Source organism: Podarcis vaucheri (genome assembly GCF_965113315.1).
Source record: "Podarcis vaucheri genome assembly, chromosome: 3".
Classification (NCBI taxonomy): Eukaryota; Metazoa; Chordata; class Lepidosauria; order Squamata; family Lacertidae; genus Podarcis; species Podarcis vaucheri.
The window spans coordinates 48,114,820-48,141,638 of record NC_138761.1 but is presented as its reverse complement, the minus strand read 5'-3'; the positions used below and the strand labels follow the sequence as shown (position 1 = coordinate 48,141,638).

At 43.0% G+C, this 26,819-nt stretch overlaps 2 protein-coding genes across 4 annotated transcripts in view; both read left to right on the top strand.

Moving 5' to 3' along the window:
* The first annotated feature begins 61 nt into the window (after positions 1 to 61).
* On the top strand, positions 62 to 17,022 carry GGPS1 (geranylgeranyl diphosphate synthase 1). The gene is given in 5 exon segments (XM_082215098.1): positions 62 to 439; positions 442 to 458; positions 5,589 to 5,686; positions 14,031 to 14,101; positions 16,035 to 17,022. Coding segments are annotated over 5 exon segments (1,311 nt in total). The 5' UTR covers positions 62 to 76; the 3' UTR covers positions 16,797 to 17,022.
* The window catches only part of TBCE (tubulin folding cofactor E), a 41,615-nt gene continuing 15,169 nt past the window's right edge, over positions 374 to 26,819 (top strand). The window contains exons 1-6 of one of the 3 annotated variants that reach the window (XM_082215041.1): positions 374 to 395; positions 19,042 to 19,094; positions 23,006 to 23,142; positions 24,305 to 24,389; positions 25,928 to 26,119; positions 26,312 to 26,400. In XM_082215041.1, the coding sequence (XP_082071167.1) occupies positions 23,040 to 23,142; positions 24,305 to 24,389; positions 25,928 to 26,119; positions 26,312 to 26,400 (469 nt within the window). In that variant the 5' untranslated portion in view covers positions 374 to 395; positions 19,042 to 19,094; positions 23,006 to 23,039. Of the gene's footprint in view, positions 396 to 18,749; positions 19,095 to 23,005; positions 23,143 to 24,304; positions 24,390 to 25,927; positions 26,120 to 26,311; positions 26,401 to 26,819 lie in introns of those variants that run through there. The other 2 variants (XM_082215040.1, XM_082215039.1) reach the window with 2 other exon arrangements.

The window sequence follows — 26,819 nt, the reverse complement described above, 5'->3', positions numbered from 1 at the left end:
CCAGCAAGGCCCGCCTACTTCTCAGCGCCATTAGCCCCGCTCTCCGAAACACTGATGTAATTCTCTCGCCAGTTCTATGGAAACGGAGACTCGGGCGGCGCGCGGGCTTCTGGGTAGCGTGGTTTTCCACCAGCCCCTCTTGCCGCAGCCCGAGAGGGGACATGCTCCTCCTCTGTACTACAATTCCCGAAGTGCATCGGGAAGCAGCGAGGAAAATGAGAAAATGGAGCGGGGCGGGGGCGGTGGAGGGAGCCGAAGGGAGATTATGGAAGCGGGGGTAGGAGGAGCTCGCGCCTGCGCCGACAGGCCCCGGTGGCGCATTTTCCCCCCCATCAGGCGAAGGTGGCGGTTGAGGCGGAAGGGGGTGGGGCTCTGTGCCCACCGCCACACTGGGCTGAGACGGGCGGAGAGAAGGGGCTCGCTCCGGGCTGGCGGAGAAGCGGCGGAGACCTCGGAAGGTGAGAGGCGGCGCTGCTTAACGGGCGGCGGGGGGGCTTGCCTCCGCCTCCTTCCCCCTCCCCCCGGGGCGGCAGAAAAGAGGTGTCGGGTTCCCGGCTCTTCTTGTCTCCGGCCCCCGCCCCGTTCGCTCCTCACAGGAGGCTCCTCCTTCGCCGGCTGCTATAAAGCGGAGGCCGCGGGGCCGCCGGGGAGGACGAGCAGCTGCGCCTTGGCGGTGGCGGGAGAAGCAGGAGCTGCCCGCCTCAGAGCTCGCCTTTCCCTCCTCGGCCTTTTTCTCTACCGGTGTTCGCCCTTGAGGGAGGCTGCTGTCCTCTGAAGCGGGTTACCTGTCTCTCTCCGTGGTAAGTGCCTCCTGGGTGCTGGTTGAGAGGGCAGGTGACGGGCACAGGTGACTTTATGTTGCTATTTGCTTTGAAGTTTAGTTTTGTTCGCCTTGCAGTGTTCTTGGTAAGCCGTCTTAAACTTTTGACACAGGGTGAAATAGGAACTCAAGCTTTTGTTTAAACAATTGTGAGTATTATCACTTGGCTGTAGGGGGGCTTGTTGTAGGGCTGTACAGTATTTAGAAGTGCCTGCTTTGGAGAAGTTGACGTGCTCAAAGATATGAGGGAGGGCTGCTCTGTTTTTCCTGAAATAAGTGATTTATGTTTTTTCCACTATGTGTAATGTACAATACTGTAATGTAATGCGTTGCTACATTTTGATATAAAACTCAGTTTATTTGTTAACCATGTAAGCAAAAGATGGAACCCTAATCTAAGTTATAATGGCAACCATTCAAATGTGTACATATATGTTGCTCTGGGCACCTGTTACAATTCAATAATGGAGACATATATGCATATATATGCTCTTTTCTCCTTTATTAATATAACCATAGCAAATATAATAAATGAAATAATGATTGTGAGCCTCTTCTTACTGAAAGATTCCGGATTTAAAAATGAGGTCATTATTAGGATGCTGGCCCAACGTGATTTAGGCATTAAGTGGCCTGCCAATTCAAACTATTAAACAGTGGCATGTTCATTACCAAAGATGTTTAAACCCTTCTCTGAAATTCTAGGTCAGCATTGAAGCACAATTAAAATTTTATTGACATGTTAAGGCATGCTTGGAGGAAGCTGATTACTTGGCTCCGTTCCAGTCTGGTTTCAGGTCTGATCAAGGCACTGAAAGTGTCCTGGTCACACCCTGGTTGATGACATTTCTTGGGAGGGAGATCAAGGGATGCCTCTTGGAGACTTTCATTTCAATCCTGTTGATCACAGTTATAATTATCAAGCCCTTCAGTGCTTCACTGTTTTCACTCCTACCTCCAGGGCTGTACAGTGGTACCTTGGTTCTCAAACTTAATCCGTTACGGAAGTCCACTCCAAACCAAAGCACACTTTCCCATAGAAAGTAATGCAAAATGGATTAATCCCTTCTAGACTTTTAAAAACAATCCCTAATACAGCAATTTAACATGAATTTTACTATCTAATGAGACCATTGATCTATAAAATGAAAGCAATAAACAATGTACTGCAGTCACACAATCAATTAATCAGTAGCTGAACTGGGTTCCACACAGTCACAAAAACAAAACAAAAAGAGCCGCAAAAACAAAATTGCAAAATAAATAGCAAAAACAGACAGACCTCAGCGTAACACTCAAATCGGAAGCAGCATAACACTCAAAACAGAGCACATTCAGCTTCCAAAAAAAGTTCGCAAACCGGAACACTTCTGGGTTTGCAGTGTTTGGGTTCCAAGTTGTTCGAGTACCAAGGCGTTTGAGAACCAAGGTACCACTGTGTTCAGAAAGTAGCCATGGAAGGTTACTCTTTGGCACCATGGAAGTTGTCCTGTGGTGTCCTGGAGAGATCCTTCTTGTAGCTCATGCTATTTAACATTTATAAAAAGCCCCTGGCAGGGGGAATTTGGAGTGAAGTGTCATCAATATGTTCAGGACACCCAGCTGTGTCTACCCATCTGAATCAGGAGAGGTGGTTGAAGTGTTAGATCAGTGCTTGGAGGTGGTGATGGGCTGGATGTGGGCCAGTAAACGGAAACTGAATCTTAAAAACATGGGTGTTACGTCCCTCAAGGGCTAACATTCTGGTGGTATGTCATGCACAGGTTTGCACTCCCCTGGAAGGAGAGTATTAAAATTGGCAGTAGAAACCCTCTTCATTTTTTCACAGCATTCAGAAGTTTGGGGACAGGTAGCCCAGGAGAGGGCATTCTGTGTGGTAGCTGCAAACTTGTGGAACTCCCCACAGATGTGTATCTGGCATCTTTTATCATACAGCTGTCACCAAATGCTGAATATGAACCTCTTTACTCTGGCTTTTGACACTTGAGATCTATATTTATAGGACCCACCTTATTTCTGTGGTTGAAAGCTGTTTTAAACTCTCTTTTAAACCGTGTTTTAATTGTTGTACTTGTTACCCATCCTGGGATCTTAGGGTGAAGGGTGTGTAATTAATAATAATTGATATATAAAACTTCATTTGGGCTTTGCTATGTAGAATATACATCAGTATTAGTCTTCTGTAACTTTGCACTTTCCACACAAAGTCTGTGAAAGTGCTTTGTGGATTTTAAACTGGAAAGTCAGCATTTATCATACAATGATAGATAATGATTTTACAGTGGTACCTCAGGTTACAGACTCCGCTAACCCAGAAATAGTACCTGGGGTTAAGAATCGTGCTCCTGCAGCACGGTGGCAGTCGGAGGCCCCATTAGCTAAAGTGGTGCTTCAGGTTAAGAACAGTTTCAGGTTAAGAACAGACCTCTGGAACAAATTAAGTACTTAACCCAAGGTACCACTGTATATTTGTTTTTTGCCGCTTGAGTGTTTCACTATTTCTGTTAGACAGAACATTGGTGAAGCTTTCAGGAAATTATATGTTGGGCCACAACTTGTTATCTGCATGCTAATCAACAATGGCTGCAGAATTAATTTGGGGCGATGATACTACTGTAGTGTCTGTATTTAAACTGCACGAGACAGATTGTTTCAGTTTGAAGCAGTTGCATTTGCAGTGCAGCAAGAAACATTACAAATGAGAGGTCAGAAAAGAGATTTCAGTAAAGTCTACAGAAAAACAGGCCTACAAAACATGAGATTATAGGTTTCCTAAATTTAGGAAGACCTAGATACGGAAAGCTGTATAGGACAACTAAGAATGTAGTGTTACACACCAGCCCGATCTCCAAGCAGTGCAAGATACCAGGGGTCCAGTGCTTACCCAGGGCTTGTGTTTCTTTTATAAATGGGGCACAGCGGTAGGTGTATGACAGGGGTTAGCAACCTTTTTCAGCCCTGGGCTGGTCCACCATCCCTCAGACCATGTGGTGGGCCAGATTATACTGTATTTTGGGGGAGAAATGAACGAATTCCTGTGTCCCACAAATAACCCAGAGATGCATTTTAAATAAAAGGACACATTCCACTCATGTAAAAACATGCTGGTTCCCGGACCGTCGGCGGGCCGGATTGAGACGGTGATTGGGCCGCATCCGGCCCACGGGCCTTAGGTTGCCTACCCCTGGTGTATGACATATTGTTTATTTACACATATATACAACCTGAGATGATGATGGAGGGGCTAGCAACATTACACTCCAAGAGGTTTTTTCTTCTCCCATGGCCACAGTTTTGAATGCCAGGAGAAATTGGCCATGGCCCTCTGTCACTTTGTTCAGTTTGCTATGTTTAGCAGATCGTATCCCTTCCCAAGTAGCTCACATCACCACTGCTGCAATCCTAAACTCAACCGCTCCCCTCCCAACTCTAAAAATTCTGCTTCAAAGGCCTTTGTTTTTCTAACTAATTCTGAGTTGAGGGAGGGGGCCCTCCATTTGCCCTCTGGCACATAGCCACTTCCCCACCTACTATACTTTAGTGGGTCATTACCAGACTGGCTCATGTTTTGTATATCAATATGCTTAATCCAGCATCTGGCACCCAGAAATTAGAAGGGGAGCCAAGGCACGCCCCCCCAAACTCACAACAGTAGATTTTAAAATGATAGGACAATGTTACAGTGGTACCTCAGGTTAAGTACTTAATTCGTTCCGGAGGTCCGTACTTAACCTGAAACTGTTCTTAACCTGAAGCACCACTTTACCTAATGGGGGCCTCCTGCTGCTGCCGTGCCGTCATAGCCCGAGTTCTCTTCTTATCCTGAAGCAAAGTTCTTAACCTGAAGTACTATTTCTGGGTTAGCGGAGTCTGTAACCTGAAGCGTATGTAACCTGAAGCATATGTAACCCGAGGTACCACTGTACTTTGAAATTTTAATATCATTTAATATCATTTTTGTTAGAGTTGTGTATAAATAAGTGTGTGTTCAAGAAGTTCTTTTAGTGATGCTTCCTACTTAAAGTGACATACTACTAATCTTGGGCACTTTGCACTAAATTCTACATTCTACTTGGAATGACATGTAAAAAATACTTAAGGAGTATTTTAGAGTAAAGCCTGCAGTGACTACCAGCTTAGATTTTTCACTGTATATTGGCCCCACTGCTTGTATTGAATTAGCATCCGTGTTCTGTTTTCTCCTTGCCATATTCCGCAGTGAGCGGTTTCTATATTTTAAAATATGATGACTGGGAAGCAGAGGAAGCTACTGCAGGGAGTGAAGGAAAATCTGGACTGTGTTTCTGTGAGTGAAGGAAGGGCTATTTCCTAGCCTTTGAAACCCTGATTATGCTTGCTGGATTCTGCTTTGGCACAAATTAAGACCTTTGTCAGGGTGGGTGCAAAGAACAGAAAGCCTGCCTAAAGCAAGGGAGTTAAGAAAATTGGCACAATGAGTATTTTAACTGTACAGTTTTTTATGGATGTTTGTAAAACCATGACTAAATATTTCGGGATTGTGTACCCCCTAGGCACTACCCTAGCAAAGGTGTGGCTGTAATGAACTTGCATTAGGCAGTTTCCAGAAGGGACATGCAGGGGACTCAGGCTTATGGGAGAAAAATGTCATCTACATTATTAGGTCTTCTCCTTAATTCTATGGAAGGGGTAGGGTATAATTACCATGTAATCTCTTACTATAGTCTTGGTGGTTAGTAGGACCTAATCTTCAGACCCCTGGTCATTAATAAAGGTTTTTCTTAAACAGACTGAACTACTCCAGAAAATTTTTAAAAATGGAACAAGTAGAAGAGTCATCCAAGAGAATTCTGTTGGAGCCATACAACTACCTACTTCAGTTACCAGGTAACATTTCACTCTTTTAAGTTCCTTGTTGTTGTTGTTTAGTCATTTAGTCGTGTCCAACTCTTCGTGACCCCATGGACTAGAGCACGCCAGACACTCCTGTCTTCGACTACCTCCTACAGTTTGGTCAGACTCATGTTGGTAGCTTCTAACACTATCCAACCATCTTGCCCTCTGTCGTCCCCTTCTCCTTGTGCCCTCAATCTTTCCTAACATCAGGGTCTTTTCCAGGGAGTCTTCTCTTCTCATGAGGTGGCCAAAGTACTGGAGCCTCAGCTTCAGGATCTGTCCTTCCAGTGAGCACTCAGGGATGATTTCCTTCAGAATGGATAGGTTTGATCTTCTTGCAGTCCATGGGACTCTCAAGAGTCTCCAGCACCATAATTCAAAAACATCAATTCTTTGGCAATCAGCCTTTATGGTTCAGCTCTCACTTCCATACATCACTACTGGGAAAACCATAGCTTTAACTTGCACATAACCTTTGTCAGCAAAGTGATGTCTCTGCTCTGCTTTTTAAGATGCTGTCTAGGTTTGTCATTGCTTTTCTCCCAAGAAGCAGGCGTCTTTTAATTTCGTGACTGCTGTCACCATCTGCAGTGATCATGGAACCCAAGAAAGGAAAATCTCTCGCTGCCTCCATTTCTTCCCCTTCTATTTGCCAGGAGGTGATGGGACCAGTGGCCATGACCTTCATTTTTTTGATGTTGAGCTTCAGACCATATTTTGCGCACTCCTCTTTCACCCTCATTAAAAGGTTCTTTAGTTCCTCCTTACTTTCTTCCATCAAGGTTGTGTCATCAGCATATCTGAGGTTGTTGATATTTCCTTCGGCTATCTTAATTCCGGCTTGGGATTCATCCAGCCCAGCCGTTCACATGATGAATTCTGCATATAAGTTAAATAAGCAGGGAGACAATATACAGCCTTGCCGTACTCCTTTCCCAATTTTGAACCAATCAGTTGTTCCATAGCCAGTTCTAACTGTAGCTTCTTGTCCCACATAGAGATTTCTCAGGAGATAGATGCAGTGATCAGGCACTCCCATTTCTTTAAGAACTTGCCATAGTTTGCTGTGGTCGACACAGTCAAATGCTTTTGCATAGTCAACGAAGCAGAAGTTGATGCTTTTCTGGAACTCTCTAGCTTTCTCCATAATCCAGCACATGTTTGCAATTTGGTCTCTGGTTCCTCTGCCTCTTCTAAATCCAGCTTGCGCTTCTGGGAGTTCTCGGTCCACCTACTGCTTAAGCCTGCCTTGTAGAATTTTAAGCATAACCTTGCTAGCTTGTGAAATGAGCGCAATTGTTCGGTAGTTGGGGCATTCTTTGTCACTGCCCTTCTGAGTTTTCCAAACTTGCTGGCATATTGAGTGTAGCACCTTAACAGCATCATCTTTTAAAATTTTAAATAGTTCAGCTGGAATACCATCACTTCCACTGGCTTTCTAAGGCCCATTTGACTTCACTCTCCAGGATGTCTGGCTCAAGGTCAGCAACCACACTACCTGGGATGTACGAGGCATCCATATCTTTCTGGTATAATTCCTCTGTGTATTCTTGCCAACTTTTCTTGATGTCTTCTGCTTCTGTTAGGTCCTTTCCAATTTTGTAGTTTATTATGGCAATCTTTGTACAAAATGTTACTTTCATATCTCCAATTTTCTTGAACAAATCTTTGGTTTTTCCCATTCTGTTGTTTTCCTCTATTTCTTTGCATTGCTCGTTTAAGAAGGCCCTCTTGTCTCTCCTTGCTATTTTTAGGAAATCTGCATTCAATTTCCTATATCTTTTGTGAGATAAGATGGCGCCCGGCACACTTCCCCTGTGCCTTTGGACGCTCGTGCCGATAGAAAATTGAGCTCTTTGAAGCTCTCAGCAGAGTTCTTAGCAGCGGTAGAAAGTGTTGCCTTGTGTGTGGATAATAAATCAGACTGAACGCAGGCTTCTTGCAAATCTCTAACAGCGAAGAAAAACATCATAAATCAGTCCCGGCGAGAGAGCAGATATTATTTCGTCTCTCAGCCAAAAACGAAAGGTAACTCACACACAAAGAAAGATTCCCGTATGTGAACCAAACCACGCCTCAGAATGTGAGACGTCACACAGAACTGTTTAACCCTGTAAGTTCTGATTCTCCTCACATCTTTTACTATCTCCCTCGCATTTTGCTTGCCTTCTCTCCCCCGCTATTTGTAAGGCCTCGTTGGACAGCCACTTTGCTTTCTTGCATTTCCTTTTCATTGGGGTGGTTTTCGTTGCTGCCTCCTGTATAATGTTGTGAGCCTCTATCCATAGTTCTTCAAGGAATCTGTCCACCAAATCTAAATCCTTAAACCTGTTCCTCACTTCCACTGTGTATTCATATGGGATTTGATTTAGATTGTGTCTTACTGGCCCAGTGGTTTTTCCTACTTTCTTCAGTTTAAGCTTGAATTTTGCTATAAGAAGCTGATGATCTGAGCCATAGTCAGCTCCAGGTCTTGTTTTTGCTGACCGTATAGAACTTCTCCATCTTTGGCTTCACCACGACAAGGCAGTGATCCATGAAGCAGCTTTAAGTTCTAGTAATGTCTAAAACTAGTATCTAAACTGATGCCCGTAGCAATCACTTTGTTTTGTCTATTGCATGTTTTCAGCTTAAAGCCTAGGGTTGGTGTCACATATCTTTCAAACCACCCTTTAATTTCTGACCAGTGCTATCCAACCATCACATATCCTGTGTTTTCTCTTTTTAAATTATACTCTTATCCTGTTCTTAACATTAGTGTTATCCAAACTTCTCCATCCAAATTTCTGACCGGCTCTACATGTGATTAGCTTAAGCAATACTGTAACCTCTTGAAATTTCCAGACCGCTCACTCCCTGTGTCTAATCATATGTTTTCTCAGTGTTCTGGTTGAAGAAGAGTTATAAATGGCTGGGCTTTTGCTCCTGGGTAAATGCTTTTATAATACCTGATTCTGATTTGTTTGTATCTTACTACCCACCTTCCTTTCATCTCTGTATTTGCTGTCCACTATAGCTAGCATATTTTAAAGATCTTGGATTTTTAATATAGATTTGCACATGTTTGAAGATTACCTATCCAGATCCTAAGGTCATCTTCAGAGGCCTTTCTCCAGGTTCCCCCAGCAAATGAGATATGATGGGTGGGTGGCTATATTTTATATTTATTCATGTACTTTTTATTGTTAACCACCTAAAGAGTATGTGTTTGGACTGTGTACAAATGTTGCGTAAATATGTTTAACTAACTGTACCGTTTTCTGATGCACATCAGGGCAATTAAAACTGTGTAGTACATAGATAAAGGTGCATAGTACATTTAATACATAGATAACACTCATTAACACCTCACTGATTCTAGCTTGCTTCAGTAACATTTAATGTTACATCCAAACCAACAACTTCACTTTAATGACAAACTGCAGTTACGGTGATTTAAACCAGAAACTATGTGACTATGCTAGAGGAGGAAAAGGGAGAATAAAAGCCTGAGGTTCAAGTTTGCTCATTCATGTACCACTAAATATGGACTAGGGTTGTGTCAAAACCAGATTACTATGTCTTAATAGACTTGGTGTTGAAACATGTTTTCACTGCCAGTACTCAACTTAAGCTTCATGCAAGAACAAAGGTTCATTTCCAAAAGATAAGTAGAGATCCTGTGGAATCATCACATGGTGTGATGGATTTTTCTGTTTCATAACCAAAGCGTTAAATTACAGGGAATGTTTACTCATGCCATTCCACCTACACTGGTGCCATTCCACCTACACTTTTTTTTACAATGGGGTGTCTTGGGTGTGCATGCTCAGTTTCCTACTTAATATCACCTCAGTTGAGGGTGGTTATTGATTTACAAGCTATATTCAGGTTTCTGAGTTCTGCTGGCTCATTTCTGTTTTTAAGATTGTTTGAATTATGAGAAATAAATTGCTGACGAAATAATTCTCCGGTATTTTCAATAAAGGTAGTATATGTGGGAAAACATTTGGCTGCTAGCGTGCCACAAGCTTCAAAATACCTCCCTCCCTCTCAAGTGCTTTTGTAAGCTTGGAAGCCTAAATAAATCTCAACATAAGCTTTCATAATGCTAACTTGTTTAGCACACGGCAGCAGGATGAATACTAAATTGCTCTCATTTTCTTTTTACACAAGAAGTAGTAACTCCTAAGCAATGCATTCCTATATGTTACTCATAGTTCCAAGATGCTTTGGTGAAATCACTGGCTGATAGATTAAGGTTGCCATCTTCATGTAACTCTAGAGAGGAATTCAGTTGTCTTTTATAAAAAACGCAAGAACACAGTATTATCTATGCCTGAATATATCTAGTAAACTGATATGAAATTGTAGTTGCCTACTTGAAACAAAAGGAATCAGTTATTATGATTCTTGCACCCTCTTTATTGGACATCGGCTTTTTCTTTGGACCATTTTTCAATTTTAAAGTCATATCAGATATGCACCTCCAACTCACTATACATTTGAGGTGGTAAAACGTAATGTCTATGTTAATTTAAATTCTTTCAAACAAAGATTTAATTCAAAGCAAGAACATGTCATACAGTATGCAATAGGTGTAATCTATCCAACGTTAAAATTATTAAGTCACATTGCCTTCTGTGGGGGAGATCAAATATGTGCTGAAATTGCCTGTTTAAAATATGGGATTATAGGTGCTTAACCTTGTGTGGAATAGTATTATAGTTTGACCATTTAGATGTACTGGCACATTATGGTTTGCCACATACCAGAGAGGGAGAGAATCACACTTACAAGGGAAGAAGAAAGCTGCAGGCTTTGTGCTCATTCCAGGGTCCTTTGCATTGTGCCAAACTATGTTTTGGTATTATGTCTGAACTCAACTGTAAAGAATATTTATGACTTGATAAAAAAAAATCATAAATATTTATTTCCCTTCTTGAAGATAAGCATATTTTTTGCTTATAATTACCAGGGCTTATTTCTGAAATGTTCTAGAGGCTTTGGCTGAAACCCTGTTGAGTCCATTCTCAAATAACAGACGTCATCTTGAAAAATGAAACTTCACCTTCCTCTTGCATGAGCCCACAAATCCGGCCCAGGAGGTCTACTAACCCTATGGAGCAGATTGGGGAGCAGCAGGGGAGGAGAGGAAGAGCAAGACCTGAATGACTTCAAACCTCAAGGGCCTGAATCCAAGAGTACTAAAGGAACTTGTGGGTGTAGTTTCAGAGCCTTTGTCTATTATCTTTGAGAATTCCTGGAGAACAAGTGAGGTGTCTACTGACTGGAGGCAGTCAAATGTTGTCCCCATCTTCAAAAGGGGGGGGGGGGAGAGACCCAGGTAACTACCGACTGATCAATACCAGGGAAGGTCCTAGAACAGATAATTCAACAGTCTGTCTGTGAGCATTTACAAAAGGATGCTGTGATTACTAAGACCCAGCAGGAATTTCTCAAAAATATGTTATGCCAGACCAATCTGATTTCTTTCTTTTATTTTTGATGGAATTACAAACTTGGTGGATCAGGGAAATGCTGTGGACATAGTGTATCTTTATTTCAGTAAGGCTTTTGACAAAGTCCCCCATGATATTCCCACAAGGAAGCTGGTAAAATATGGATTGAATGAGGTAACTAATAGGTGGATTTGTACCTGGTTGACTAACTGAGCCCAAAGAGTACTCATTAATGGTTCCTCGTCATCCTGAAAAAAAGTGATAAGTGGCATGCCATAGGGTCCTGGGCCCGTTGTTGTTCAACCTCTTTATAAATGACTTGGATGAAGGAATTGTGAGGATACTCATCAAATTTGCAGATGACACCAAATTGGGAGGGGTAGCTAATGCCACAGAAGACAGAATTAGATCAAGGGTTGAAGGAGGCTCCTCCCTCCCCGGCTGCTATAAAGCGGAGGTTGCAGGGCTGGGTATGTTTAGCCTGGAAAAGAAGAGACTGAGAAGAGATATGATGGCCATCTTCAACTATCTTAAGGGCTGCCACATAGAGGAGGGAGCCATCTTCAAATATCTTAAGGGCTTCCACATGGAAGAGGGAGCATGCTTGTTTTCTTCTGCTGAGGAGGGTAGGACTCAAGGCAAAGGCTTCAAGTACTATGATTAGTACTATGTGTTTTAGGAAATGTTGTTTTGGGTTAGGAGAACTTCTAGTATGTGTTTTTAGCCATGATTTGTGTATCATAAAATTGTAGAGTTGGCAGGGACCCTGAGGGTCATCTAATCCAACCCCCTGCAATGTAGGTACCTCAACTAAAGTATCCAAGACAGATGGCCATGCAACATATTTGTAGTTTGTATTAAAAAGGCATTTTTTGGCTAATGTTAGTGAATTCTATCTGGTTCATTATTCTGCTGTTGCTAGGCAATGGTTTCTGGTCAGTCAGCCTCCAGATGTATAGAAGGTGGTTGTTGTTGCTAGACAAGATTCTCCCATACCAAGCCCTTGAAGAGTTTACAATTGAAAAAGGCCAAAAGGGTAGAGGTTACGTGTGACAGGTAGGAGAAATTGCAGGAGAGGAGTTAAAAAGTTTGGGAGGTGAGGGGTGAATGCACAGCACTGATGGGCAGCTTTTTAAGGCACAGAAAAGGGGAAGGGGATATGTGTGTGCTGAATCTCTTATATTTCCATTCCATTCTTTAAAGGTTAAGCTTGCCAGTTAACCTGAAGCCCTGTTTGGCATGCTCCTATACCTTTAACAACTATACAACAGGCAGAAATCAGCCAGGGTGATTGTAGGGCATGGGAACAAACATGACCTCCATAATGAGCCAGTTGTTGGAGGTAGAGAGTCGGTCCGGATTTTCACTGTTTGAAAAATGGCAACCCTAAATAAATTGCATGTGAATTATTTCCCTTCTAAATGGTATAATTTAGTATTTCTTCCTTTCTCATTTTTTATTTCAAGTTGAAGCGTTTTAAGCATAGACGCAAGGCATAATCAAATTCAATTGACAAAAACCTTTTGATTTAGCTTATATGTCACATTTCCACAGTGAGCTGTGCACTTCTGATGTTAGCATGCTGGGATAAGGGATTTCCATGTTAACTTATGTTCCAAAATTCTGGAAAACTGTGGCTGTTAAGGGCCACACCATTGGCAAATGTGTTATTTAACTGATATTGTATGGAATCCTATCCTGTGATTAGTTCCAGCTTGTCTACTACATACTTTGGAGCTGGACAGCTGTCAGGGGCAGAATGGTGAACTTAACCCCAGATTCAATTTTTTTGTTAACTGAATATTTTAATCATGGGAAACGCCTCTTTTTCTTGGTAATCTGTATTGGTCTACCCTGGAATTAGTAAAAAGCCCATCCCCCCCCACCTTTAAATTTCCTTAGTTTGGAACGCTTAGGTGATGGGATCTGGAGCCCAGTGTGCATGCTTAGGTGCATCCTTTTCGTCTTGCAACCACAATTCTCAGTACTGTTTGATACCACATAGGGATTCCCTAACACCCAGTCAGTTGTTCAAGTGGGACGGGAGCGCATGTTGCAGGAAGAAGTGGGAGCCTCAAATGCTCTCCTGCATGCATAAAGAGTTCCCATACCACATTTTGGAACCTAGCAAAAAGCTTCTGAGTGGATTTAAAATTAATCCTAAATTTATTGAAATATCTGGTAAGATAAAATTGGCATGTCAGCCAGCAGTGCTTTGGGGGCAATCATGACCCTCAGAAATGGTGTCCAGATTATCTATAATAACATGTCAACAAAATATTTGAATTATCTACATTCCTCTGGCTTGTTTTAACAGATGCAGCTGCCTTATATACAGATTTGAACAAATGGCTGCCCAGAAGTAGTGGATTGTGGCTACAACTGGGAGTGTTTTTTTCACAATTTATGTTCTCTGCCTACAGCCTTAGTTCTGAAAGTACAAAATTAAAACCACACCTTGATACCTTAATGCTATAATCAACGTATTGTATAAGTGTAATAATTTTAGGATTACCTGTGGTAGTGTTCAGTAGGTAATGAAATTGTTAAGCAACATGCAGGTGTGTCTGTCCTGGACTTCTCAAATCCCAATATATGTGTCCTAGCAGGACCCTGAAGTAAGTAAGTACTCTACTCCAGCTAGGCCACACAGCATGTATCATCCACTCTACCCCATACTATGAAAATAACTTTTTCTAAACTTCAGCAGTATTCATTGGTGAGCTACATAGCAAAGTTTTCCTGAATTTGAATAACTTGCACACACACAAACACATGTTCCACTTGACCTAGTGAAGTATAATTACTATGAGAAGAGTAGTGGCTAGGAAATTCCACAGACTTTAATTATTTCTCCAGGTAATAATACCTTTAACTTTTTTAAAAAATTACAGGAAAGCAAGTCAGAACCAAACTCTCCCAAGCTTTTAATCACTGGCTGAATGTTCCTGAAGATAAGTTACAAGTAAGTTGCATTCTTAAATTGATTTACCTGTAAATTTATCCTTTCCAGACTGAAGCTACCAAGTATTTAAATGATCACAATACTGAATTTTACATGTACATGGTTTTCACACTTGATAGGAGGTTTGTGCTTTTTGTATACCAAATCTGGTTCGTTTCTAAGGCTAGGTACTGTAACTATGCAGTGATCCACAATCATGCATGCTGTGATCACCGTAGCCCCATATGTATTATGGGATTGCAAACCTTTTTGGGATGGTGAGTACATCTGGAGTCTTGAGTGGAGGGAGACACAAAATGACTGACACGGTGGGCGTAGCCAATCACAAAACACCCTTTTCACAGAAGGCAAACTGGTGAGGTTGAAAGACATTCTGAAGAACATGAGTATGTCAATGATGGGTCTTAGCCCCCCAAAATCAAACCACTCCTTTAAACCAATTTTCCTGCTCCAGTAGAAAACCCATTTCATGCAAACTAATTTTCTTAATGTACCTCTCGGTAAATCTAGATGTACTCCAAATTAATAGAAAGATCACTTCAAAATAATTTACTGTATTTTTCACTCCATAAGATGCACCTGACCATAAGATGCACCAAGGTTTTAGAGGGTGAATGCAAGAAAAAAAATATTCTTTAAAGGGAGCGCAGCGATCCCTCTTGCTGTTCTGGCTTCTGGGATAGCCGCTTGAAGCCTCTTCAGGGCAGCAGGATCGGGATGAAGGCTCCCCGTGCCCTGAACAGGCTTCGACGGCGAAGCTAGAACAGCAAGAGGGAGTGGTGCGCAGCGGCCCCTCTTACTGTTCTGGCTTAGCCGCGCAGTCTGCATTCGCTCCATAAGGCGCACGCACATTTCCCCTTACTTTTTAGGAGGGGAAAAGTACATCTTATAGAGCAAAAAATACGGTACTCTGAGTTCATTAGCCAAACCTATTCCTGTTGACACTTAATTTCCTTAGTCAGACACAGGGCTGGGCGATACCAGCTATTCAACATCGTGGTGTATCGCCTGCCAAACATCGCAGTTTGGCGATATACCGTGATGTTGAAAAAACAAGTTTGCATTGGCCTCTGCCCACGAGACACCAGGTGAAACTGCCCAGCCCTCACCTTGAGAGCTGAGGCGGTTTCACCCAGGCTCGCAGGATGGAACGATGCAGCTTGTTTGCGCCACCCTGGTGCTCTCGCTGCTTGTGCACAAGTGGCAAGAGCATCGTTCTCCACCCGCCCTGCCCCGCTGGTGAAACTGCTACCGCTCCCAAATCCCTCTGCTAGCAGTGCCCACTGGAGAAAGGAACTCTTGACTCCCTCCAGCAGATGCTGGCCCAGTGGCAGGTTTCATCAGCATTATATCGCTGAGTGAAACCAGCATCGCGGTCTGCTCTTCTTACTGGTCCTGGGCAATATATCACCCAGGCCTGGTCAGCCAATTAACTCTGCTCCCAATCTCTTGTCTCTTCCTTCTTACACATTTTTCCTCTTAAGCAGGTCCTAGTTGCTCTGCTTTTTCTTTCTTGCTCTGCCCCCGGCTGTTTCATTTTTCATCCACTCACTCGCTATTCCCTCAGAGTTGAGTTACTCACTTACTAGAACAATCCAGTCAGAATGGTTCATTCTCTTCTTTTCTGTGTCTGGTTGGAGGGGAAGCATGGGCAGCACAAGGGAGAGAGAAGAATGTGAGAGTGAGCACCACCATTATATTTAGTGAGCACGCAAAGAAGTAGCGAGTCTGGTGTGCACTCTGCTTGCCCTTTGGGTACACTGGAACCCACAAGTACCAAAGCCATAAAGCAAAGAGTTGAGAATAAAATTGATACATTGGGGTCAGAAGTTGAGATCTGCAACCAGGCTAAGGGAAAGTCAAAAGCTATTGAATTGTTGTAGAAGAAACTAGTAGAATGCAAGACTTGATTACTGTTCTCTTTTTTTATTAGGTTATCATTGAAGTGACAGAAATGTTGCACAATGCAAGTTTGCTTATAGATGACATAGAAGACAATTCAAAACTACGGCGAGGTTTTCCAGTGGCCCATAGCATCTATGGGATACCATCTGTAATAAATTGTGCCAACTTTGTGTATTTCCTTGGCTTAGAAAAAGTTTTAACACTTGATCATCCAGATGCTGTAAAAGTGTTCACCCGCCAACTGCTAGAACTTCATAAGGGCCAAGGCTTGGATATTTACTGGAGAGACACCTATACCTGTCCTACAGAAGCAGAGTATAAAACCATGGTTCTGCAAAAAACAGGTGGCCTTTTTGGACTAGCTGTTGGCCTCATGCAATTGTTCTCTAGCTATAAGAAAGATTTAAAACCACTCCTTAACACCCTTGGGCTCTTCTTTCAAATTAGAGATGACTATGCAAACTTGCATTCCAAAGAATATAGTGAGAACAAAAGTTTTTGTGAAGACCTAACTGAAGGGAAGTTCAGTTTCCCAACTATCCATGCCATATGGTCTAGGCCAGAAAGCACTCAGGTGCAGAATATTCTGCGACAAAGGACTGAAAATGTGGACATAAAAAAATATTGTGTACATTACCTTGAGGATGTGGGTTCTTTTGAATATACCCGGAAAACATTAAAAGAACTCGAGGCTGAAGCTTACAAACAAATTGAATCTCTTGGGGACAACCCTGAGCTTACAGCACTACTTGAATATTTAAGCAAAATGTTCAAGGACGACGAGAACTGATACAATTGCTGATTATATTTGCAGGAAACAATTTTGAAATAATCAAGGAAACTAAACTACAATATTTCTATCACTGCTTCATAGGAAATGCTCTCAAGCATGTATTAAGGGGTTATGGGGTTTATATGTCCCCTAAGTGAACTTTGGACTTCTACTTTCAGCTGTGTATGCAATATTGCTGCACATTTCCATTAAAATAAAGCTGCCAACTACAACTTTCATCTATGATCCTTTTTGATTGTGAGTTTATTTTAATTTTGACTACAAGGCACATTTCCAAAAAATGACTACAGAAGAAAATGAAGTTCTTACTTTATTGGTTTATCAATGTTGGTTTTTATCTTGTTCTGATTTGTCCTAACATGTATTCTTAATCACTTTTACATTTCCTTTCACTTAGCCTTTGGGCAATGAATTAATGCAGTGCTGTTTTTCTTAAAAATGTTTAGGGGTTTTCATTTTGACTCAAGAAAATACCACTTTATAGTTCAAATAGGGAAAAATAAATACAGTAAGTGGACAAAAGTACAAAGATTCACAAAATGTTTAGGGGTATGCGTCCCCATGTCTCCCCAGAAAAAAGCACTGGATTAATGTATGCTTTAAAATGGAAATGTGTTGTCAAAAAGGCTGAAGAAGGCAAGTAAAGCAACCCAGAGTCTAACTATAATGGGTAATAGCCACCCGTCCCAATTGAGCCAGTGACTGGTTTTGTTGAAGCATAGGGACCACTGAGATATAATGTGAGAGAAAATAGACTTGGTAGCCATGCAGTTTCAATAGCCCACTCTTCCCGTGTTCACCTATATTTAAGCCATTTTTGTCCTTATCTGCAGTCTTCTAAAAAGTGGCTGTGTGAGGTCCTAAGATTTCATAGTAGCTTTTGGGGTTGCATTTCAGGGGACTGCAAATGTGTACACACAGTTCACACTATCCAAACATGAGGAATGAGTATCCGAAACCAGTTTTATTTATTTACTTATATATTACATTTGTATATACACACCACAGATTCAGATATCCAAACAGCCAGACCTGTGTGTAGTACTGTAAACCAAAAATGTAAAAAAAGTAAAAAATGCTCTTCAGTGCACAAACCTGCTTTCTAGGAGAGAACTGAAGTTTAGCTTTGTTTACTTATAACTTTGTTTACTTAACAAGTGTACTAGAGAGCCTGTTGTTCCCTGATGACTAACACATCCCATATTGTATTACTAGACTAATGCAGGAATGGAATGTAAATAGCATGCAGCTGCCCTCTGACCTGTAAGGCCCAAGAAATAAGTAGATCTGTCCTCTGTATACATTAGGCCACTCTCACACATCCGGTTGACTGAAAACCACTGATTTCTCCCACCTGCTTTTAAGCAGTATTGTTGTGAATATCTGAACTCTCCCAGATATTGGTATGTGGGTGCGCTTAAGAAATACACAGTAGTTCTTAGAAGTCCAGATTTGTTATAAAAACCTTTCATGTTGGTGACTTCAGAAAAAGAATTTCATGCGGGAGATGTGAAAATTTCAGGAAAGGTCTGTCTCTAATGTAAGAGTGGGAAGTTTGTCACAGAATGATAGAGTTGGGAGAGACCGAAGGGCCATCTAGTCCAACCCCCTGCAATGCAGGCGTCTGCTTTAAAAAACAAAAAGACAAACCATTTAACAACTTTAAAGTGTTTAAAAGCCCGGCGACACCGGGGGCCAATCCCGCCCGTCCGAACCCCGGTGGCGACGGCGACAGCAGCGGCACCTCTCCAAGCTGTTCACTACCCTCCCCCAAAACCCGAAGCGTGAGTGACAGCTGCAAGCCCGCCCTCTCCCCGCCTTGCCTCTCCGCTTCAAACCAGCAAGGCCCGCCTACTTCTCAGCGCCATTAGCCCCGCTCTCCGAAACACTGATGTAATTCTCTCGCCAGTTCTATGGAAACGGAGACTCGGGCGGCGCGCGGGCTTCTGGGTAGCGTGGTTTTCCACCAGCCCCTCTTGCCGCAGCCCGAGAGGGGACATGCTCCTCCTCTGTACTACAATTCCCGAAGTGCATCGGGAAGCAGCGAGGAAAATGAGAAAATGGAGCGGGGCGGGGGCGGTGGAGGGAGCCGAAGGGAGATTATGGAAGCGGGGGTAGGAGGAGCTCGCGCCTGCGCCGACAGGCCCCGGTGGCGCATTTTCCCCCCCATCAGGCGAAGGTGGCGGTTGAGGCGGAAGGGGGTGGGGCTCTGTGCCCACAGCCACACTGGGCTGAGACGGGCGGAGAGAAGGGGCTCGCTCCGGGCTGGCGGAGAAGCGGCGGAGACCTCGGAAGGTGAGAGGCGGCGCTGCTTAACGGGCGGCGGGGGGGCTTGCCTCCGCCTCCTTCCCCCTCCCCCCGGGGCGGCAGAAAGGGGGTGTCGGGTTTCCCGGCTCTTCTTGTCTCCGGCCCCCGCCCCGTTCGCTCCTCACAGGAGGCTCCTCCTTCGCCGGCTGCTATAAAGCGGAGGCCGCGGGGCCGCCGGGGAGGACGAGCAGCTGCGCCTTGGCGGTGGCGGGAGAAGCAGGAGCTGCCCGTCCTCTTGCCTCGGCGTCTCTCTCCCTGGAATGTACCTGTGGGAGGGTGGCATTTATTTATTTGCAGTTGCTATTGATTTTCATTCTCTTTTGAATATTTTTAAGTAACTATTTTAAACTTTATATTGATAATGATCGATGTTTTATTTTTATTTTTCTAAACCGATTAGTGACTTTGTTACAATCAAGCGCGTTCGCGCTCTCTCCCTATACAGTACAGTGGTACCTCGGGTTACATACGCTTCAGGTTACAGACTCTGCTAACCCAGAAACAATACCTCTGGTTAAGAACTTTGCTTCAGGATGAGAACAGAAATCGCAGGGTGGTGGCATGGTGGCAGCAAGAGGCCCCATTAGCTAAAGTGGTGCTTCAGGTTAAGAACAGTTTCAGGCCAAGAATGGACCTCCGGAATGAATTAAGTACTTAACCTGAGGTACCTCTCTCTCTCTCTCTCTCTCTCTCTCTCTGTGTGTGTGTGTGTGTGTAGGGTTTTTTTTTAAAAAAAATTGTTGATTTAAAGCAGGTTTCCAACCTTTTCCAGCCTACGGTGCCTTTGACCAAATACATTCTTTCTGCAGTACCCCTGTGGGACTCAGGAGACGAGTTATGTCACCCCTTGCCTGCAGAGCTGGCAGCCTCTCACCCTTTTATTGAACACCCTCCCGTGTGACCTGTTCCCTCAATCTCCTCTCCTTGAGAGCTGCAGCTGCCACCCTTGCTCCAAAGAGAGGTGCCTCCTCACATTGCCCCACAAGGGCCTGGGAAGAGGATGCCCCCAGCCTTAGTGGCCCAACGGAGGCTGGCCTAAGGTGAAAGTGAGGCTGGCACCTTACCTTAGGAGGCAGCAGTGTCAGCAAGGAGTGCTGCCGGGCATGCATGGTGGAAAGGCTCCCCTTCAGCCCCAGGCAGGCCTTGCATACAGCAAGCCCAAAGAAGGTCAGTGCAGCATCTGCCTGCCTGCCTGGCCTCTCACTTGCCTGTCCATTCCCAACAATCAAGGGCTGGTGGGATCCCTCACCCACTTGCTTGCTTACTCTGAGCATGCCTCAGTTCTGGCAACCAGCACCTCCTGGCCCAGCCCTATTGGGACCATTTGCCTGGGTAGCTTGTAGCCAGTGCTGCTGCAATAAACAACTGTGCAAGCCTTTGGGAGGCAGAGGGTGCAAGAGGGCATTGGATAAAAGAGGGACAGATGCCAGTGTTGCCTGTAGTACCCCAGACCATCCGTCAAGGAACCCCAAGGTGCTGTGGCACACTGGTTGAAAACCACTGATTTAAAGTGTTGTAAAGGACCCCTGACCATTAGGTCCAGTCGTGGCCGACTCTTGGGTTGCGGCGCTCATCTCACTTTATTGGCCAAGGGAGCCGGCGTACAGCTTCTGGGTCATGTGGCCAGCATGACTAAGCCACTTCTGGTGAACCAGAGCAGCACATGGAAACGCCGTTTACCTTCCCACCGGAGCGGTACCTATTTATCTACTTGCACTTTGACATGCTCTCAAACTGCTAGGTGGGCAGGAGCAGGGACTGAGCAACGGGAGCTCACCCTGTCGTGGGGATTCGAACCGCTGACCTTCTGATCGGCAAGTCCTAGGCTCTGTGGTTTAACCCACAGCACCACCCGCGTCCCTTTAAAGTGTTGTAAGACATCCTAAACTCTTGGCACTGCAACAACAACAATAAGTGTGTTTTTATTGAGCTTCAGCGATGCTTGTAGTGTGGCATGGGTGTAGCCTGGGGGGTGGGGGGCAACTGCCTCTTCCCTAAATAAAGGAAATCAATAAAAATATTTAACTAACTGTGGTTCTGCCCCACTAACATAAATCCTGGCTATGCCAATGTAGTGTGGTATTGAAATGTGGCTAGTTTGCAGGAGTTGATCTGTACAAAAGTCTACTGATGGATTTTGCACTCTTCAACATTTTTGTGAAGCTGTATGTAGTGGGGGTGCTCTCTAACCCTATGTCTTATTTGCCCTTATGGTAGTGTGGGCACATATGGGGGATTGCCCTTAGAGCTATCATAACATAGAGTGCTCTTGAGAGTTCCTTTAGTAGTTCATCATTTGGTGGAGGAAAGACTGAGAAAATACAGTATAAAGCCTTCTTGGAACTAGTTCCTTTGAGTTTTGTCTACACTGCCTCTTTACCAGCCTCTTTATATTTCTTTAACATACCTTGGTTGTGGCATTTAACACTCGTTAAAGAAACTATAATGCTGTCATCCCCTCCCCAAACTTGCTTAACTATTTTAGACTGAAGAGTGTGTCATCAAGGAGCTGAGCTCAACTGGAACTCTGTACATGCACTAAGGCACTGCATGTGATTTGGGCTTGCTCTGAGCAATGACAGCATTATTGTCACCAGGGAAGGGTGGATACATCTTTGCTGAGCTGTAGCCCTATGGTATGACACTTCACTAGCATTCCTTGGATTGCCCCAGAAAACACTCTGCCAGTGTCTTTACGAATATTGTGTGAAACAATCCTTTCAGATCCAGAGAGATAAGATGCCCCCTCACAACACCTATAACTGGAAATGGAGGTGTTGACTTCATGGATGAAAAGAATTGGGTTATGCAAGTTTTTCAGACTCACGTTGCTACAGAATGTTGCCCTAGTACTTCATGTAGATGCTTCTAAGTGTCAAAACTGTTAATGTTTGACAGTTGCCTTATAAGTGTAACAGAACTTGAAGCCAAAAGCTTGTATAATAACTGTTGTTAAATATACTGTGTGTAGTTATTGCCCTCATCTTTTTTCCTAGACTGCAGCTATACTAATACTTTGGTATTAGTTTGAATTATTGCAGCTGCTTTTATTTTTATTAATAATAATAAATCAATGGAACCATGTCTAGTGATAGCCAGGGTGTCTACTGATCTTGGGTGATAGCCAGCTACGTCCTCTTCTTCATGTCCCTCCTCCACAAGAGGTCCGGAGGGTGGCAACATGAGAACGAGGCTTTTCTGCAGTGGCTCCCCGTCTGTGGAATGCTCTCCCCAGGGAGGTTCGTGTGGTGCCTTCATTATACACCTTTAGGCACCAAGCAAAAATGTTCCTTTTTAACCAAGCCTTTGGTTGATTGACATCCAACATAGCATGAGTTCCTGATATATTGGGGCAACTGCTGGAGGCCACATTGTGCAGTAGAACCCACAACCCCGTTGGGCCTTTGGTCGGCATTGACATCACCACCAGACATACATAGCTCACCTGTTACTGCCACTAGTCACTTCCTCACCCTTCCAACTAGAGTTACTCAGCAGGCAACAGTGGTGCTTTGGATGCCAGCTGAAATATTGCTCAGTTCTAGTATGCACTAGCAGCTGACATCTTTGATTCTTCAGATGTAGGGGCTGTCCAAAGTACTGCTGCTCCCTGCCAGGTAAACATGTCCTACTGGTGGGTGTGGGGGGGTGGGTGAGAGAGAGAGACTGACCGACTGATTGCAGCACTAGGCTAAGGCTGATGATGGCAAGGGCGGCAGCAGTGCTGGGTGGAGCCCAGGATGGTGCTGGGGGTTTGTCTGCAGCACCTTGATGATAGGACATTAAAGTCTTCTTCTAGGCATGCTTCTTAGGAAAGGTGGGATAGAAGACTTGCAAACAAATAGGGTATCTAGATTATGTTTTCCTGGCTCACACATAGTTGTGGTCATATTCCACAGATCTTTAAAGAAGTATCTTGAACTCCAGTTTTTCATGATGACCAGCAGCATTCCTTCTCATCCAGTTGGTCGAAGAATCATCCGTAATGGTGAATATGGAACTGTGCTCTATGCTGGCAAAGTTCCTCCTACAACAGGTAGGAAAATGTTTTTTTATTTCATCATATACTATCACTGGATGGCAAGGCAAACAAAGCCATAAAACATTAATTCCTTTTGGTATGTTGCTTCGGAAGGTTAGCATACTATGTTTTGGATAGTATCAATCTTATATAGGGGTTCAATGGAGCCCTTTAAAGTCCTAGCTGGAAATAAAGTTGATTGAATTCAAAATGATACACAAACATTTATTTTAGTGGCGCTGGCACAGCAAAAATGAGTGTCAAACTACCCCTTTCACATTGACTGGCAGGAGTTGGCTGGGCCTTGGATATGGCTGTGGCTGTCACTGACTGATTATGATTGCTCTCAATAGTAGACAGTTGCTTCCAGTGCTTTAGGAAGAATGCACTGTGAAGGAAAACTTAAATGTTCAGGCCTGATTCGTCATTAGCAAATTGAGCTTAATTTCTGCTTTTGCAACCATTCTGCAGCATGATTTCTAATTTTAGCAAAAACATATTGGAAATGCTAGATACAGGTAGGTATCCGTGTTGGTCTGACACAGTCGAAATAAATAAAAAAATTAAAATATTGTCCAGTAGCACCTTAGAGACCAACTAAGTTTGTTCTGGGTATAAGCTTTTGTATGCATGCATGCATCTGAAGAAGTGTGCATGAACACAAAAGCTTATACCCAGAACAAACTTAGTTGGTCTCTAAGGTGCTACTGGAAATTTAAAAAAAAAAAACATTATTTATTTGGAAAATGCAAGTTACTCATGTTATTATACAAATAATATCCAAGAATGGCAAGTACTGATAAAATGGAAAACTATCAAGCTGAAATTGTTGTTAACTGATGTTTTACACAATGTTCATTAATCAGTTCTGATGTCCAGGGTAAATTAGTATTGGGATTAGAAGTAGTATTCATACTAAACTGGTGTCAGCTTTGAGGCAAAAAGCAAAAAAACTCATCAGATGGCTTTTTGTTCATTCCTGAACCTTCAAGGGTTTTGGCCTATTAAGCCCAGAGCAGAGAGTGTGGTGTTGATTAATTTTGCTCACTCATGTCACATTAAACCATGCTTTAGCGTGTCATGCGGACTCTGCCAGTATTTGCGAATTATATTATGGGCAGATTTCTTTTCATGTTGATTTTTGCATTTGTAAAAGCAAAGTTTATAATTACTGTAGGATTTTGGCTTGGAGTGGAATGGGACAACCCTGAAAAAGGAAAACATAATGGTAGTCATGAAGGAATACAATATTTCAGATGCAGGTGAGTTAATATTGACATATGCAGTACTTTTTTTTAGCAAACAGATGAACCAGAGGATATGGGGACAAGATTGTGTGTATTTATTTCATTAAAAAATTGTAAAAAAACAAACAAACCTCAAAGCAGCTGTCAAAAAGATAAAACAATAAAGTGAAGAAAAGTTTACAATAGTACACTAGAATATACAAAGTTAAGATACTGGGACAGATTAAAATTACCTCAGCTCTCTGAGCATCTGAGCAAGGCGGTTGAGTGGGCAAATGTGGGGTAAGGCGCTCTCCTGGGTAAACTGGTCCCAAATTGGTAAGGGATTTATATTTGATAGAAACACCTTAAACCTGGCCTGGTAGCAAATCAGCAACCAGAGCAGATCTCTAGAGCACAGATGTTATATACTGACAAGGCCTGTCAGCAATCGTGCTGCACCAGTATGCACTAACTGTAGCTTCCAGATCAAGCGTGAGGGAAGCCCCACACAGAGTGCATTGCAGTAATCCAGTTCTGAAGTAACCAAGTAAAGAGGAAGAGGAAGATTTTTAGCAAAAAAAGAAAAAAAAGAAAGACATTTAATATAATGTCATGTTGCATACAAGAATTCTGAATATCTGCATAGTATTTTTGTGGCAAATGTTACTAAACTGTTTGAGAAATGAATGAAAGAAGAGTTTCCATCAGCAGTCTTTGTCTTTTCCTAAAAGCTCTCTTGTTTTAGGCTGTCTGCAATACTTATTATTAGGTTTGGAGGGGCGAAGACTAAGCAATTGGCCTATGAATCAGTTAGAGTCAAGTGTCTCAGTGCCCCTGAACAAGTGTACATTTATTAATTTAGCACAGCTCTGTAGATACAATAATATTGACACCTTGCAGAGCTACTGTAAGGATTGCTGAGAGTGTATGTGAAGCTCTGTAGTGCTGGTAAGTGTGTTTATTGCATTATTATCATACCCACCTCCAAGAGGTTTAAAGCCCTATGCGGCCTAGGACCCTTGTACCTATGGGACCGCTTCTCCTGGTGTGTCCCGCGGAGGACCTTAAGGTCCACAAATAACAACACTTTGGAGGTCCAGAGCCTCAAGGAGGTTAGATTGGTCTCAACTAGGCCTAGGGCCTTTTCAGCACTGGCCCCGACTTGTTGGAACGCTCTGTCACAAGAAACTAGCGCCCTGCAGGACTTGACATCTTTCCACAGGGCCTTTGGTTTGGACTCATTCTGACCCTTATGTTTCCCTCCCCTTATGGTTTTGATTTATGGGCTACTATTAAAATGAAGCTGCATTTTAAATTGTATTTTAATAAACTGGTGTTTTATTTGTCCATCATCCCACCCCCATTATGTTTTATTGTAATTTTATTGATGTTAGCCACACTGAGCCTGGCTCTGGCCGGGGAGGGTGGGGTATAAATAAAAAATTATTATTATTATATTAAGAGGCTTACAGTTCTGAAACAAAGGTATTACTAAAATGTCAACAGCAGAAGCTTATTTTTTGACAGAAAAGTGGTTTATAATTCTGTAATTTTCTATATTTTCCTTCCAGGCACCCCACAGGTGGATCCTTTATCCGTCCAAGCAAGGCAAATTTTGGAGTAGATTTCCTTTCTGCTGTCAAGAAGCAGTATGGATTGAATGAAGATGAAAAAGATGCCGAGGATGGGACAGAATCATCATTAGCGTTTGGAAGCAAGATCGTAGAAACTGTTGGGTTTGATTCCATTAAAGAAAAACAAATGCAAGTATGCTTTCTCTGGCAAATGAACAGTATATAAGAATGTCATTTAATGTGTTTCTGGCAGTTAAGGAGGGTACAGAGCAGGGTGGGGGCAGCATGACCTAGGGAGAGACTGTTTGGTCCATAGTCTGAAGGTTCCTCACTCCTGCTTTTCACTAAAGTGCTCTATGCTGAGACACTCCTTTCTTGCAGGCAATTGAATACATTAACTGACATCTCAGTAGACGAATGTGCAGTAAGCCTTGCTGGTCCAGAAGAAGAAATCAGAAGAGCATGCCCCAGTATCCTTTTTTTAAAAAAAATAAAACTGCTGAATTAGTTGCTATCAATTCCCACAAGTAATTTTTTTAAAAAAATTGTGAAAGGTTTATCTGTTGCACAGTATTGACTGCAAGCTGTGCAGAGGTTTAGAGAAACGGGAAATTGTCTTACGGCAAGTCAGTCTGTTCGTCCATGTAGCCCAGAATTTCAGACTTGGAGATAAATGTGCAAAAGTTACTAGTCTGGATAGGAGGGGAAAGATTATTAGCCTGCATATGGACAGAACCCAATTGCAAAAGGTGTTACTCAGAATAAAGTCTCCCTTTATTCACCTGGAAAAACAGTCATGGTTAGCGGTAGGTCTGAATTGGTTTGGAAACACAGGTTCAGAAGGCAGCACTTGTTAACTTTACAGCAGAGGAAGAGGTAGCATAATTAA